This window comes from Epinephelus fuscoguttatus, linkage group LG7, assembly GCF_011397635.1.
Source record: "Epinephelus fuscoguttatus linkage group LG7, E.fuscoguttatus.final_Chr_v1".
In the NCBI taxonomy this organism is placed as follows: Eukaryota; Metazoa; Chordata; class Actinopteri; order Perciformes; family Serranidae; genus Epinephelus; species Epinephelus fuscoguttatus.
In genome coordinates this window covers 9,245,188-9,260,987 of record NC_064758.1, presented here as the reverse complement: position 1 = coordinate 9,260,987, position 15,800 = coordinate 9,245,188, and the positions used below count along the sequence as shown (strand labels likewise).

Below are 15,800 nucleotides of genomic sequence, written 5' to 3'. Positions count from 1 at the left end.
CTCAGTGGGATCAGTGTCAATTGGAAGTACGTTAAACTGAATAATGTTCCAGTTGAGTTCAAACACACATTGGCTTGGGACAAAATCACCAGCCTGCTAATTTAAAGTAGAGAAATGGACATGCGTCACCAAAGACATTTCTTGCAAATCATTTTATTAAATCAGTATTTACAGGCAGTTTGTGTTCTCACTCAGAGCTCAGCTACACCCGTCTGTCTCCTGCTCTGCTGCTTTATTTCCTGAACTAGAATCTCTTACCAGTATTGTGAATACTCCCTCGGATATATTCGGTTTCTTGAACTACGGTAACAAAATCGACAACCAGGAAGCAAACATGTGATACGGGAGGCACAAGCTGAATTTGACCATTACAAGAACATTTCTATTGATGATGTGCACCACTGAATATGGCTTTATTGAGATCTCTTCTCTGTTTGGACAAATAAAGAACATCTATTGGGCACAATGGTTCTGGTCATACAACTAGTCACTACATCTCTGGTTTACATACAGCTGTGTCTCCATTTTCTATTTCAGCAGAGGACCATCAGTCACTGAATAATCACGTGGGGTAATGTTACCGTTTCTGATGTGATTAAGATGCCAACAATCGGACAAAAACAACAAACAAAACAAAAAGAAACCCTGCCATTCATTCATCTTGGGATGTGGACATCGTTCAGTTACATTTCACTGAATAGCACTGTTTCTAACAAAGTGCCAACCCAAGCTTTATTACGGACATTTGCTTTTTGAGCAATGGAACCCACTGGAAAAATACAATCTTACTTCATTTCATTCATTCAGTCTCGTTCACTTGCACCTGAGTTCCTATGTACTGTACGTCAGTCAAGGACATGAAGAAACGAGCACGCTGCTGACGAGGTGGTTATATGATGGAGAGGTTTGTGAACTACGGCAGTAAATTCATTCCTCCCATCTGACCCTCCCTGGAGTTGCTGCCAACACCGCCTTCAAATAATGACATCTGAGTTAACTGATGTATATACAGGCTGATTTTAAAATGGGATTTTGGTTCGTTTCGATTAAAATACTGCTCTGACATCGCTGCCATCTCATACAAAAGGCCGAAAAGCTACTTAAAAACAGACTTGAATCCACAATCTTCTTTTCATATCTTTTTTTTTGCCTTTGCCTTTAAATAGAAATAATAATGTGACGGTCCAAGGAAGACAGCTGAAAAGCTCAATTAAAAAACAAAAGACAAACCTTAAACAGAACTTGTCAGATAAACAACTTGACACTCATGATCCTCAGTTTTTAAAAACAAATGGCAATTTTACATTGTAGGGGTGTACTGATAATGCTCACAGCTCAGTTACCAGACAAGTACCAGTTTGATACTCGGCTTTAATGGTGAGTTTACTGTGGGGCATCTGACACCACAACCTGCAGCCCACCACAAGCTGTCTGTGTTTAAACTTTACGCAGAAACCTAAACACGACGTAGAGACTATTTAACCATCAAACAAAGGTGAAAAAATGTGAACGCTTCCTATTCCATAAAAACTGCAGATATTGTTAGGTTTATTTAAAAAAATCTCAGTACTAAATACTGTTTTAATGAACAGGTCCTTTGTGGTGTATGTATGATGTGAAGTATGATTATCAGCACTCTGCAGATACCAGAGCATCCCTAGTATAGATGACTAAAGACAAGCAAGAAAACAAAAGATAAAAATTTAGTGAGCAAACATCTGAAAATTAAAAACATGTATGTAAAAGGTGTGTAAGTGATGTCTGGTATTATTGCTGGGGAGAAGCTGCTGCCCGAGTACCAGCTCATCTCATTTTGCTAAGGGCCCATCACTACGGCTCCTCTCACTTTAAGTCTTTGCTTCTGCCGGCATCTTGAGACGGAGCCACTGGGCACTGGAGGAGGAGAGATGGAGGTGAGGGCGTCTTTTAAAGGGATCATCACAGTGAGTCCAGAAGATGTCCATAATCACAGTGTCAAACAGACTTGAGTGGGGAGAGAAGAGAGCATATTTCCATTTGACTTCCACCTGCAGTTCCTCGCTCCCTGACAGTTCCACGCAACTGCTAGTGGGAAGAGTGGGGCAGAGGTGCGGCTGTACTCACAGCCCATCTGATATACTGGAACTGAAGGAAGGAAGTTTTAAGAACACTGTACTGTCTTTGCTCTCTGGTGGCCCTTGATCTCTCTCCCCTCAATGGCTGGGTGGCCCCAGGGTCCACTTATCTGTGCTGTCGGAACCCTTGGGTGCCGTCTGGGCCGGCTGGCTGCCGGACAGTGTGATTGTTTGATCGGGTGTCCTCTGAAGGCAATGTAGAGTTATTGCGCCCTGCCCTGGGAGAATAAGAGGCAATGGGAATAAATTAGCGACGGCAGCCTTTTGACATGTGCCAGCTGCTGCACATAAATTTTTTGTTTATTTGTTTATTTGAATCACAACTTGTTTCTAGTGGGCAAGTTTCAGCAGCTTGTTTTCAATGGAAATCTTTCTCCTAAACTATCCTTATTACGGGATCCATGCATGACTTTAGTGTTCCCTTTTGGTTTTAGGGAATTAGCTTGAAAATTATTATTATTATTTTTCTTATTGTTCATTCTTCTGGTTTTTTTTTTAATAAAAAATTTTGGCACAATTCACCGCCATTAAAATCCCACTGAAGACAAATGAAAAGAACTTCCTCTTATTCAGTCAATTAACTTATGTAGTGTAAAAAACAAGAGAGTAGCAAGCATTCTGTTAGGCTCCACCTCCTGTCAAAGCAATGTGCTTCTCCAAGCTGTAGTCTATAAAACGAAACAAAAAGTAACTCCAGGAGGTGAAGTCGCCAAGACTCCAGCTGGGAGTAGTTTTGTTTTTAGTGCCACTGCCTTAGTTAATGTTCTGACTGTTAGCTTGTGCTGCTACTGTTAAATGTCTTCTTTAAGGCTTGACTTTCATTTTGTTATGTTTTGTCCCCCCATCCAGGGTCCAAAACTAACACTCGCCACTCGCCAATTACGGGTAGATTTTGTCTCTGGCTGGTAAATTTTTAAGACCACTCGCCACTCTGGCGAGTTACTTTTTTTTTTACCAGCAAACAATGCATTTTTTGTTACTGTAGAACGGTGCTGGTATCGGCTGATTTCCTGGCAGAGTAATGTGTGTTTCAGGCAGAGACGATCTTTGGTCACGTAACGCCAGGGCCACACCGCCCGCGGAAGCGCTGTGAATAGCCTCGAAGCGAAGCCAGTTTCCTTTCGGCGCCCATGTTAACCGATTGTGTCATCCACACCGGCCGCAGAGCTGCCCTGCAGTGATCGTTTCGGCGTCTGGTCTATTTTCTGCGCGAGCCGCGAGCGAATGTGTCAAGCCGGGTAGTTACCCATGATGGAAAAACAGCCCCAAATGTGACGGAGACAACAGCTGGGAGCAGAACCAGCTGTCGACCGGCGTGGAGAAATGCGCGTCTGACGGCCGAGATCCACCGGGCACGTCAGACGCGCGACACTTCTGCAGCGCGAGTCCCGTAGCAGCTCGCCCCCCTGTTAATCAATTACAGCGGCTCCACCGGCAACGGGAGCGGTGCGACAACTCTCTATAGGCTGCTCTTCTACGCTCCCCTACGCGACCCTCCAGCAGATAAAAACTATATGAAATAGTGTGCTAAACGAGCACAATGTGTTTTTAAATGAATAAACCATTATCAGAGGTGATGTGTGGTGATTTTTTTCATGCATTTACCCATGTTTATCCGTGACATTGTGTAAATGTCCATGGCGGACATTTGGAAGCGAGTAGATGACAAACAGTACAGTAAACTTGTAGATAACTCAGATATATGTAATAACTTAGGTGGAAAATGCTTTAACATTTCATGGCTCAGCAAACGGTAAACAACCCCGCTGGCTTCTCTATGTGTCGCTTCCACGCAGTCACTGGAGCCCAAATGAATACGCCGCGATGCTACGCTGACGTGACGCTTACGTTTGCAGCCGGTGGAACCCGGCCGTAATGTGAACGGGCTCGCGCGAGAATTTCGGTGAGCTGCGATCGCTGCCCAAACGTACCTGAACAGCCCAGCACACAGGTATGTGTTGTGTCAGAGGAGAAACGAGCCGTTCACATTTCTCTCTTTGTGGCAGGTAACCATCCACAAACCTCACTGCACTTTAGGGACTGTTCTTCACTTGTATGTTAATCAGTTGGTGCAGTTTCACTTAAGTAAAAAAAAAAATAAAAAATGACTGAACAACTTTCACCTGTATTGGAGTAATATTTGACCAAGAGTATCTTCACTTTAACTCAAGTCATGTCGTTGAATACTTTGTCCACCACTGGTCAGACATTCATGTTTATACGTATAGGGCAGGCCCTGCTGTTGCAGTCTGGTCGAGCTAAAATCTTATGTCTCAACTGTCCAAAGGGGACTGAAGTCAGCGATTCATGTAAAATTCCTTAATGAAAGATTCTTTTTGTACTGTAGTAAGAATGCTACAGAATTTATTAACCCAAATATTACACTTAACTGTTGAAACAGTTATTCATATTTTAGCATACATTATTACTAATATTAGTGCACACTATTAAAATATTGATTGGGAATCGCATACAAGACCCAAATGACATGCTAAATAATACTAATAGCAAATTACAGCACTTAAAAGCAATTTTTATTTGGTTGGCTGGTAAAATATCTGCCTGGCTGGTAAAAAATTTCACTTACCACTTACCAGCCAGCCTGGTAAAAGTTAGTTTTGGACCCTGCCCTCATCTAATTCAGGACTGTACTCTAAAAGTAGTATAGACAAAGGATAAATAAAGTTGTGAATGAAAAACACTGTTTTGTAATCAGAGTAAAATATGGCACTGTGCTTTGATGATGAACACATTTCAATACTCAACAACCAAAGATGTTAATTACTAGAATTAAGGTGCATGGAGCAGCCCTAAAATAATACCTACTCATTTACTGCATTTCTCTTTAATTTCTATTTTGCTCACAAAAAGTAAAATACCGTCTTCATCACAATGTTGAACACTCAGTTGCAAGTGCCCTTCAGCAAGGCCTTATCAGGCTGTAACTAAAACTGTTAAACTGTCAATATTTGTGTATTATTACCTGTCTGTGTTGGGTTTGTCCTGAGGCGTCTCCTCTGGGCAGGCACTGCCCAGTATTCTCTTCCTGGCCTCGGCGTACTCTGCCTCACGCTGGGCCAGAGACTTGACCTGTGGCGTAGGCCTGTTCTGATTTAATTGTGATCCCAGTGACCCGTTACTTGCAGGCCGCTTCAAAATGCGTATCTGAGGTGTGGGGGCTGCTGGTAGGGAGTCATCCTGTATCACCATGGTTGTCCTCAGTGGAGATCGTGAGGAAATATTGCTGGACTCTCTAGAAGCAGATCAGCAGGACACAGTCAACCCAAAATTAATGATACGACAGACAGGAAGGGGCCATGAAGTGAGAAAGGCAGCACTGATAAAAGCTTAGATGACACATTCATAGCAAAAAGACTTAACAGAAATACAAATATATTTACTACTGATTCTTGTTTTCCCTACATAAAGTTACAAACTTAGTACAACTTGTCAAGACAATTTCTCAACTGTTTGGATCTGCGCTACAATAAAGCTCACTTAAAAAATGAATGAATGAAGAGTAACAGCATGAGTGGATCTAATTTGTGCATCCCTAGAAATAAACTGGCACTTGGTAAATCACCTGTACAGTGAGCTGCAGAGGGGCTCTTAATAATTATTAAAAAGGTTTAGGTTATGTCCAGGTATGTACTTTTACAAATAAGCAAGAGACATGGGGAAAAAAAACATAGTCTGAATGTAAATTTAAGCAAACGTTTTAAATATGGACCACGTCTCTTCTCCTTCTAAGGGCTTACTTTTCTTTTTGGCTGATCCTTAGCTTCTCTTCTAACCGTTTTTCCATTTCCTGTGGAGAAAAAAATAATGCAAACATATATTTGTGTAAACAAACAACATAGTCCCATTGATTTGGGGCAGAAATACAAGTGCGGCAGGTATTAAGCGAGTCGGAGAGTGGATGGACAGCAGGGTTCAGTTACAAGCTATTTATACATGTGTTAGACAGCTGACAAGTCATAACACAAAGTACTCAACTCGCTAACATTAGCCGGCTGATGTTGCCAGCGAAAACTGTTAATTTAAGGTTTGATGAGCTGAGTTTTACATCGACTACCCACATGAAGACATGTAAAGAAGCTGCTGGCGTTTTGACCAACTTCTCGGAGCCACGTTCTTGACGTCACGAGCTAGCAATAGTCTGCCAAACTACCGCGGCGGTGGCTAATTTTAGCTAAATGTTACCAACTTGCCAGTTTGGCAACACAACTAGCTCCTGCCCCGGCCAGTAGTTGACAACATGGCCGAAATTGGTGTCCCCTTGACGGCCTTGTCAACTACAGGAAATCACTAAGTTAGAAAGGCAAGCTGATATTATAGAATTAAAGGCAAGCTCTATTAAAAATGTGCTAAATAAACCACACTGTAATAGTGACCAAAATAAGTTCAGCAATCGCTCTTATAAAGTTACTTATGCTCACTTTGACAGTAACATTTCGACAATTTGAACTGATCTAAACGCTGCTAGTCGTTTTCCACAGAGTAGGTCGGTTAACGTTAGTCATTATTTCGGGGAACAGCGTCAATCAATGTTTAATAAGAGTTATTAGCTTTACAAAATGTAACGTAACGTTATACCGAATGGAATATGAGACGAGAGTGGGTCGAGGAAGTGTCTTCAGTCTTGTGCGAGCCGTGTACATTTGCTAACATGCAGCCTTAACTATCATTCAATTAACACATTTTCCATGTTAGCCATGCAATAAACAGTTAGCTTAGCATTAGCTAACCACAGCCTAAGCATTTCACCAGGAACTCTAATTTCGTGAGTTTACCCCGCGTCATATCACTGTATTCGTTAGCCAGACACTGCTAGTTAGACTGACGTTATTTTATGAGAATTTTGTTAGAAATAGCAACGTCACTTGGCTAGTTAGTTGGCTAACTCCATGTTAAGCCTGTCTCGCTCGCTAGCTAGCTCCTTGACGTTAGCTCGCCAAGTTTCTCAAAGCTAACGCTAGCTTAGCCACATTGTTGGCCCGTGGGAGTCGCTAACGTAGAACAACGTTATGAGAACTTCTAGAAGCAACCCTGTAAATATGAAGAATCTACCCAAAAAGATAATCGTCTTAAGCATAAGAAGGTACATTTGGACTTTAATTATTTACCCCACTATCAGCAGCTTCCTCCCAACTTTCAGCGACCTCCTCATCCATGTTTCATTTTGCTCAGACACGCTGTGGAGTTGGACGTCCTGGGCTCCTTCAGACCCGCCTCTCGACTGTCCACAGGCTTTGACATCACACTGACGGATTTCCCCACCGCATGATAACCCCTCACACAGCTGATCAGAAACGGGCCAAAAGTGGCTAACTACATTTCAGTACAGCCATAGTAAACAAAGACCAAACCTAAGTGTTTGCTCTGAACAGGCGCAGGCATGTGAACTGTGTTTCACCCAGTAACTGTTCTGAGCTGCTCCCTCCCTAAATGTGAAAGTGAATATGGTGATTGCAACAGAGCAGGACATGAAACATTAAAATTTTAACAATTCTGTCATCTATCAATTGAGATTATCTGGAAATATTTTGTTAGAAGTAAATGGTAGTGTAATTGCATGTCTGCTTAACTTGTATGTAACTCACATTGCAGAGACTCTGGTGTGATAGATCTCACATGATGAGTGCTCATAAGTAACAGTAACAGTAATTCACTGCAGCATGAATACACTCACTCCATTACTGCTAAGACCTTTTATCATATAACATTCTGATATAATGACAAATAAAGATTAATAGAAAATTTAAAAAAAAAAATTAAACTTGATTAAATGATTTCATTTTGATATTAGTAACCCTGAACCTTTTATACAGGTTAAGTTTTGTTAAAAACATTAGAATAGCAGTGCTCTGGAGGGAAAATGATTTGTTAAACTGTGCTGTTGGCACAGTTTAAATAGTTGTTGAAGGACAGTTGCCCTGTCCACTGGTTTCTCAGCCAAACCTTCTATGTAAATGTGATTATTTTTTTACATGCCATATGGTGAACTCTGAATTTTGGATTTTTGATAGATTGCCAATAAGACCACCGAAAACTCTGAAGACTACCTAAAATGTTACCTTTACACTTGTTTTGTAGTGCTATGAAAAATATATGTTGCCAAATAGTGGAACATGTTTGTGTGTTCTTTAAACAGTTAAATCCATTCATGGGCGGCACGGTGGTGTGGTGGTTAGCACTCTCGCCTCACAGCAAGAGGGTTGCCGGTTCAATCCCGGGCGTGGGAGCCCTTCTGTGTGGAGTTTGCATGTTCTCCCCGTGTCAGCGTGGGTTCTCTCCGGGCACTCCGGCTTCCTCCCACAGTCCAAAGACATGCAGATTGGGGATTAGGTTAATTGATAACTCTAAATTGTCCGTAGGTGTGAATGTGAGCGTGAATGGTTGTTTGTCTCTATGTGTCAGCCCTGCGATAGTCTGGCGACCTGTCCAGGGTGTACCCTGCCTCTCGCCCGATGTCAGCTGGGATAGGCTCCAGCCCCCCCGCGACCCTCAAGAGGATGAAGCGGTTAGAAGATGAATGAATGAATGAATCCATTCACCAGTTCAGTCATTAATTCATTAAATTGTTAATTTAACCTTACTTTTCATTAAAAATATCGTCTAACTTCTCTGCCATGCTTTCGTGTGTTCTTTTGCTGCCTAATTCCTTAGTGCCATATTGTCTACAATGGACATGTGAGTGTGCTTGCGTGTGTGTAACACTGTTGGCTAATTCTCGACTATTGCAGCTGACATAGACTCATTGCATCATCTTTAATATTTTTTAAGTGACAAAAATACTAAATATGTCTGTGATATGACAGGGTGCCACACAGTAGCATATGATTTTATGGCTCCTGGTAGGCTAAAAATCTGCTGGATTCACTTGTCACATTCTAGCTTATACCTGGCATGTTCTGTTCTTGTCACCAAGAAAACATTGTCTTATTAAGCACTCCCTCAGTTTTTAGAGCTGCTGTATGACTGTTTCTATTTGGACACATGAGGGCAGTGTGGGTTTGTTGGACCACTGCTGATGTTACAGTCAGATTTAGTTCAAATACAACAGTGGGAGTTCTTGGTTGTTTGTCATCAGAGCATAAAAACAATAAAATTTAAATTATGATAGCACATCATTTGTAATACATATACAGTATAATACAGGCTGTGTGTGTGTGTGTGTGTGTGTGTGTGTGTGTGTGTGTGTGTGTGTAAGTGGTAAATGGACTTGCATTTCTATAGCACCTTTTCTAGACTTCAGGCCACTCAAAGTGCTTTACACTACATGCCACAATGGCATGTCACCCATTCACACACACACAGACACACAGACACAGACACACACACACACACACACACACACACACACACACACTGGTGGCCGAGGTTTCCATACAAGGTGCCACCTGCTCATCATCATCACCATTCACAGGCACTCACACACATTTAGAGTGCAGTATCTTGCCCAAGAATGCTTTGATGTGTGGACTGGAACATCAAATGCTTATTTTCCAATCAGTGGATAACTCACTCTACCTGGTGAGCTACAGCCACTGTGTGTGTGTGTGTGTGTGTGTGTGTGTGTGTGTGTGTGTGAGAGAGAGAGAGAGAGAGAGAGAGAGAGAGAGAGATTTTAATTTCAGCACAGACATTTGTCTTTCTCAGTGGTGAAATGAATCTGTTCTTAATAATCTGATGAAATAAGCAGACCCTCTGTTACATCTATAAATTTCTTAACACCTCGGTGGTTGATTGAAAGAATGTATTATAAATGATAATAGGATTGGTTGATAGCAGCAAAGTGCAAATGTTGTTGTTATTGGACTTTGCACATTGGCTAACTGCACCGGTAGGATTGAAATGTTTTATCACCACCGGAATTACATTTGCTTCCTCAATATCAAAATCATTTCCCCCAGATAAGAGAGGCTATTTTATTTTCTAAATTAAATGCTGTAGTAGTGATTTGGAGCAGATATGGTGGAGCTGATCTGACAAATTAGAAATGAACTCAATAAACCACCTGACATGCATGTCAGCTTTTCTTATGTGCCACACTGTCTTATTGTAGCCCAATATGTTTCTGCTTTACAGTAGTAGTGCCTGGTATATACATATACTGGATGATATGTATAAAAATAAATCTTTATATGATCAACCAATTGCACTGACCTGCAGTGGAAGGACAGTAACAGAAAGATGGGATTTGGCACTAAAAGATTATAACTTTGGACGATATCCACTTAATTTGTTAAACTCAGACTTTTATCTCGTTTTGTCTTCAGATAAACCTTGAAATGTATTTTTTGGGAAAACTGAGGATCCTATAACCTGTTTCAGACTTGAAAAACTGTGAACCCCAGGACTGTAACTCCATCCATCCATCCATTCATTATCTGTAACTGCTTATCCTATTCAGGGTCGTGGGGTTATCGTATTCATGGAGCCTATCCCAGCTGACGTGGAGTGAGAGGCGGGGTTTCCCATGGACAGGTGAACAGACAACCATTCACACTCATATTAACATCTATGGGCAATTTAGAGTCAACAATTAACCTACCCTGCATGTCGTTGGACTGGGAGGGAGCAGGAGAACCCTCTTGCTGTGAGGCAACAGTGCTAACCACTGCACCACCATGCACCGTACACCACACCTTTGCCCATTAAAGAAATGTGTCCAGTTGCTGATGTAGAGATTTCTGCAACAGCTTCACTGCACTGAAGGTGCATGGAGAAAGGAAATTGTCTTGTGGTTCAAATGGAACATATTAATAATCTTACTCAGTGTTTTTTGTACCATGTTGTATGATGACCCTGATGAAGGCCACAAGCCATATAACAACAAAAAGCAATGGAGAATTTGTTTCTTTGCATTTTTTTTATTTCCTTGCAGCAAAAATAACAAAAATGACAATCCATATCACATATTACAAGCATTATAACAGTATACTACCAACGTATAGACATTTGTTGACATGGAATGAGTAGTATTACCAGTAATAGTTTCTACATATTTAGACCATGACAGTACTTTGAAAACATCTATGAAATGGTAAAAAATCATACTGATATAATTTTCTTTTTCATCAAATATATGATGTAATAACATTAAACATATAACATTAACAACAATGAATAGTCATCCTTTTTTATATGTCATAAAAATTAGAACTTTATTATTTTACCATTTAGTATTTTAGCCTCTTTTTTTTTTTGCAGCAAATCGTTAATTACATTAGCTTAGCTTTACTACATGTACCATTAATGGATAAATGAAACATTTGGAAGAGCACGTTTTTAAACAAATGTTCAGTACAATCTCTGAAACTATGACATGTTGAAAAACTACACCTATCTTTGAAAATCCCTCACCACAGAGCCGTCATTTTGGAGTGCAAAATGTTCCCTACTGAACAGTTGAGCAGAACGTCAAAGTTTGGGTTTCTGTTGGTTGTGCTTTTGTTTTTTGTTCAGCTGCAGGGGTTGTAGTTGCCCATACTGAACACCCAGTTCTTTGAAGCTGTTAAAATGCATCATCTCCTGTGCAGAAGATATTCTACTTGAAAAGTCATTACAGACACTGTGTGTTCAATACAGCACATGTAGGTTTCATGTAGTGCCTTTTGGTCTGATCATACGTCTGTTAAATAAACTAGTAACTATAATGAGTTTTACATGCAGGATGAATGCCATGTTGGTTGCTGAATGTTACTGAAAGAGAAAGTTGTTGTTTGGAGATTAACAAAATGAAAAAGACTTTTGATGCTCAACCAGCTGCAGCATTGACCCCTGCAGCTGAGAGCCCTCCAGTTAAAAAGAAAATCATGCCAGTGATCCTGAAGCCAGTGACAGCAGCGTGGTGATGCAGGCTTTAACATCATGCAAGTCTTTGTGAAGAAAAGCAACAGAGAGAGAGACTTCTCTTCTGATGACTTAAATACTGAAACAGAAACTGAGCACATAGGCTGAGGCAGGACAGACATAATGAGTACGACACAGTGATTTTTATTTACAAAACTTTTTAAAGTTGTTCATTATCCAGAATCTTAAAGCTCCTCTCTCTCCTGACAGGGCTAAAACATCAGCACCTATGGACATAGTATCCTGTCACATATCCGATCATGTAAACAGTCACCAGTGCAGCTAAAGCTCCCGCTGCTTTCAGAGCTACTCCAGTGGTGCCAATACACAGTCTGTTGTACAGCCTGTGAATGTGACAGAGAGGGAGGCAGTCAGATCAAACAGCATTTGGTTAACAGGAAACATTGTTTTATGATCTGGTTTAACCACATTGTCACTTTATTTTTTATTATTAAGGCTTCACAAAGCTTAACAGCTACTGCAGAATTCAACTGGTGTCACATTTTAAAAGTTAACTTTATATTTTATGATTTGAGACTCACCTTTTTTTTAACCCCATCAAACACATACACAAGTGTACAGCATCAGAAAATTCTCAACAGTATGAAAACTTTACATTTGATCTTTGCGTCTTTATGTCCAGCACCATTATTGAGTCTCACCTCATGGCAGTTGACTGTGATGCCTCTACGTTCATGTTAATGTTGTCCTCGTTCCAGCGATCGTACTGTACGGCACCGGCAGTGTTGGAGTCCATGTGGGAGGTTTCTTCTCCGCTCAGAGGTTTATCTTCTGCCGGTAATCACTGTTCACTCACTGCTTAGCCTGGACACATAAACTTGACTACAGTAAACACTGACAAATGTTGACTTAAATATGGTTTTATGGTATTACATATAAAATATGACATTTAAACTTAGTTAAGGTGCATATAAATCATGTTAGTCACTGTTTAATCAGCCCTAGAGCTAAATCAGACCACATGACTGAAATAATCAGACTCATAAGCATTGATTTGATAACTGTCGCCCAAAGCAGAGCTCACTTTATATCTCCACATTCAAATAAAAGTAATCTGTGCTCACCTGCATGAGTCTGAAACACTTCACCCGTCTAAAGAGCTCTGTTTTCCAGCACTTTTAAAGCCATGACTGAGAGAGCTGTGCTTCGTGATTGGCTTCAGACCATGGTCATAGTTCATGTGTTCACTGAGTTCAGCCTGTCATAAATCCATTGTTCATACTCTGGCTTCCTTTATACGACTCTTTCTCAGTGATAAAGCAGCACTTAAGTTCTGTGTGGTTAGTTAGTGTCCGGTTTCTACACATCCTGTGTGCAGATAGTGGACTGCCAAGTAAAGTACTTTTTTTTTTAAGTTAAACATAATATCACTATGTTGTTTCAAACATTTTCTTTTTGGCTCTGTTGCAGATGATAAACATGTTGCGCCTCGTTTTGTATCATTACCCTATTCAGTTTGGAAATCAATTCAATCAATCAATTTTATTTATAAAGCCCAATATCACAAATAACAATTTGCCTCAGACAGCTTTACAGCAGAGGACATCCCTCTGTCCTTTGGACCCTCACAGCGGAAAAGGAAAACTCCCCTCCTCCAGGACAGAGAGACGTGCAATAGATGTCGTACAGAACAGATCAACATAATAAATTAACAGTAATTTGTATGACACAATGAGACAGAAAGAGAGAGAGAGAGATGCAGGACAGACAGTAATGACAGTAGCTTACAATAACTTTAAGTAATAATATTACAATAATAATTACAACTATTGTGGTACAATATGCTGTAGATATATATTAATATAGTATATATATGTGACAATAATCACATGTGTATAATGACAGTAGAAGTATGGCTAATGATAACAGCAGCAGCAGGAGGCATCTGGCAGGACCACGGCAGCAGCACAACCACACACGTCACACTATCCAGGCACTGCTGTGATAGAAGTTAATCTGAGAGACAGTGGAGCACAAAGGCTCCGGAGAAGAAGCCGAGTTAGGGACATGCAGTAGAGCCGAGTTAGTGAGATGCAGTAACAGGACATGAGTGTTAGCAAAGGAGAGAGAGAGAGAGAGAGAGAGAGAGAGAGAGAGAAGGAGAGAAGGTGCCTGGTGTATTATAGGATGGTCCCCCGGCAGACTAGGCCTAAAACAGCCTAACTAGGGGCTGGTACAGGGCAAGCCTGAGCCAGCCCTAACTATAAGCTTTATCAAAGAGGAAAGTCTTAAGTCTAGTCTTAAATGTGGAGACAATTTCTGCCTCCCAGACTGAAACAGGAAGATGATTCCACAGGAGAGGAGCCTGATAGCTGAAGGCTCTGGCTCCTGATCTACTTTTGGAGACTTTAGGGGCCACGAGTAACCCTGCGTTCTCAGAACCCAGTGTTCTAGTGGGATAATATGGCACTATGAGCTCTCTAAGATATAAAGGAGCCTGACCATTTAAAGCTTTGTAAGTTAGCAGTAGTCATCCACTCACTCATTTGGTAATGTTTAAATAGGGTGATGAGATACTGATCTTAAAATGTCACATAAATAAATGCCCCCTTTAAACAGGAACACAGTTGAAATCTTTTGGGATTTGTGTATGATAAGAAAGATTGAATTTGCACATTTATAGGATGAACTTTTATTTTGGTTTCACTTGAATTTAGACACCATGAGACAACCACTTCTGTTATCATAATTTACTGTAACAGTGTATCTAAGATGAGTTTTGAGAAGTGACCAGTGACAAAATTTAGGCAGATGTGATGGGCTTCAAAATGTGCTGTGATCTGTAAAAATCTGAATTACCGCCTTGCAGTTGCAGTTACAGTGTACATACATATCTGAAAACATGGATGCTCTCAGGCAGCACAGAAGATCTTTACAGCACAGTTTCAAGGTGGGCACCCAAGATTAGCATCACCAATTCAGTATCTGACCAGTGTTTTTGCAAAACATTATAATGTCACAGTGAAGATGCCCTTTGACCTTTTGGATATAAAATGTCATCATTGCATCATTTTATCCCATTAGGTGTTTGTGTGAAATGTTGTGATAATTAGCATATAAATTCCTTCCACAGTGACCTTTGACCACCAGTTCTTCTCAGTTCATCTTTGAGTCCAAGTAGATTTTTGTGCCACATTTGAAGAAATTCTCTTGTGTTTTTGAGATACTTAGTTTACAAGAACATGACAGTTGAGGTCACAGTGACCTTGACCTTTGACTTCCAAATTCTGATCAGTTCATCTTTGTCTCATAGTGGATGTTTGTGCGAAATGTGAAGATATTCCCTCATGGTGTTCTGAAGATATGGCATTCACGAGAATGAGACTGATGCAAGGTCACAGTGACCTTGACCTTTGACCACCAAAATTTATTCATCATTCATGCATTCATCATCATTCATCATCATTAAGCCCAAGTGAACGTTTGTGCCATTTGAAGAAATTCCCTCAAGGTGTACTTGAAATACCACATTCACAGGAATGAGACAGATGCAATGTCACAGTGACCTTTGACCACCAAAATCTCATCAGTTCTTCCTTGATTTAAAGTGGATGTCTGTGCCAAATCTGAATACATTCCCTTAAGGTGATTTGAGATGTTGTGTTCAAGAGAATGGGACGTGATACTTATGGATGGACAGACAGATGTATATACATATAGACAGACAGATTGACAACCTGAAAACACAACGCTTTTGGTCATAACTATTGCTGGCACAGAGGCATCAAAGAATTTTGTGATAACATCTGGCATGGTGTGCTGGCAAAAAGCAGAGGTATCAAATATGTAGGTGATACTAATATCGTG

The 15,800-nt window shown here is 40.6% G+C and overlaps 1 protein-coding gene across 1 annotated transcript; it reads right to left on the bottom strand.

Annotated features, from left to right (window-relative positions):
• Positions 1–137: 137 nt before the first annotated feature.
• Positions 138–7,505, bottom strand: szrd1 (SUZ RNA binding domain containing 1). The gene is made up of 4 exons (XM_049580464.1): positions 7,241–7,505; positions 5,873–5,922; positions 5,098–5,367; positions 138–2,332 (listed from the first exon to the last, which is right to left on the bottom strand). Exons 1-4 carry the CDS (start codon positions 7,286–7,288, stop codon positions 2,221–2,223), a joined length of 480 nt encoding a protein of 159 aa, XP_049436421.1. The 5' UTR covers positions 7,289–7,505; the 3' UTR covers positions 138–2,220.
• Positions 7,506–15,800: the final 8,295 nt, after the last annotated feature.

Excerpts from the sequence above, each read along its gene's own strand:
- szrd1 (XM_049580464.1), bottom strand. The coding sequence starts at position 7,288 with ATGGATGAGGAGGTCGCTGAAAGTTGGGAGGAAGCTGCTGATAGTGGG. Across the intron at positions 5,368-5,872 it reads AGGATCAGCCAAAAAGAAAA|AGAGTCCAGCAATATTTCCT; the intron begins GTAAGCCCTTAG and ends ATCTGCTTCTAG. Across the intron at positions 2,333-5,097 it reads GACAAACCCAACACAGACAG|GGCAGGGCGCAATAACTCTA; the intron begins GTAATAATACAC and ends TTATTCTCCCAG.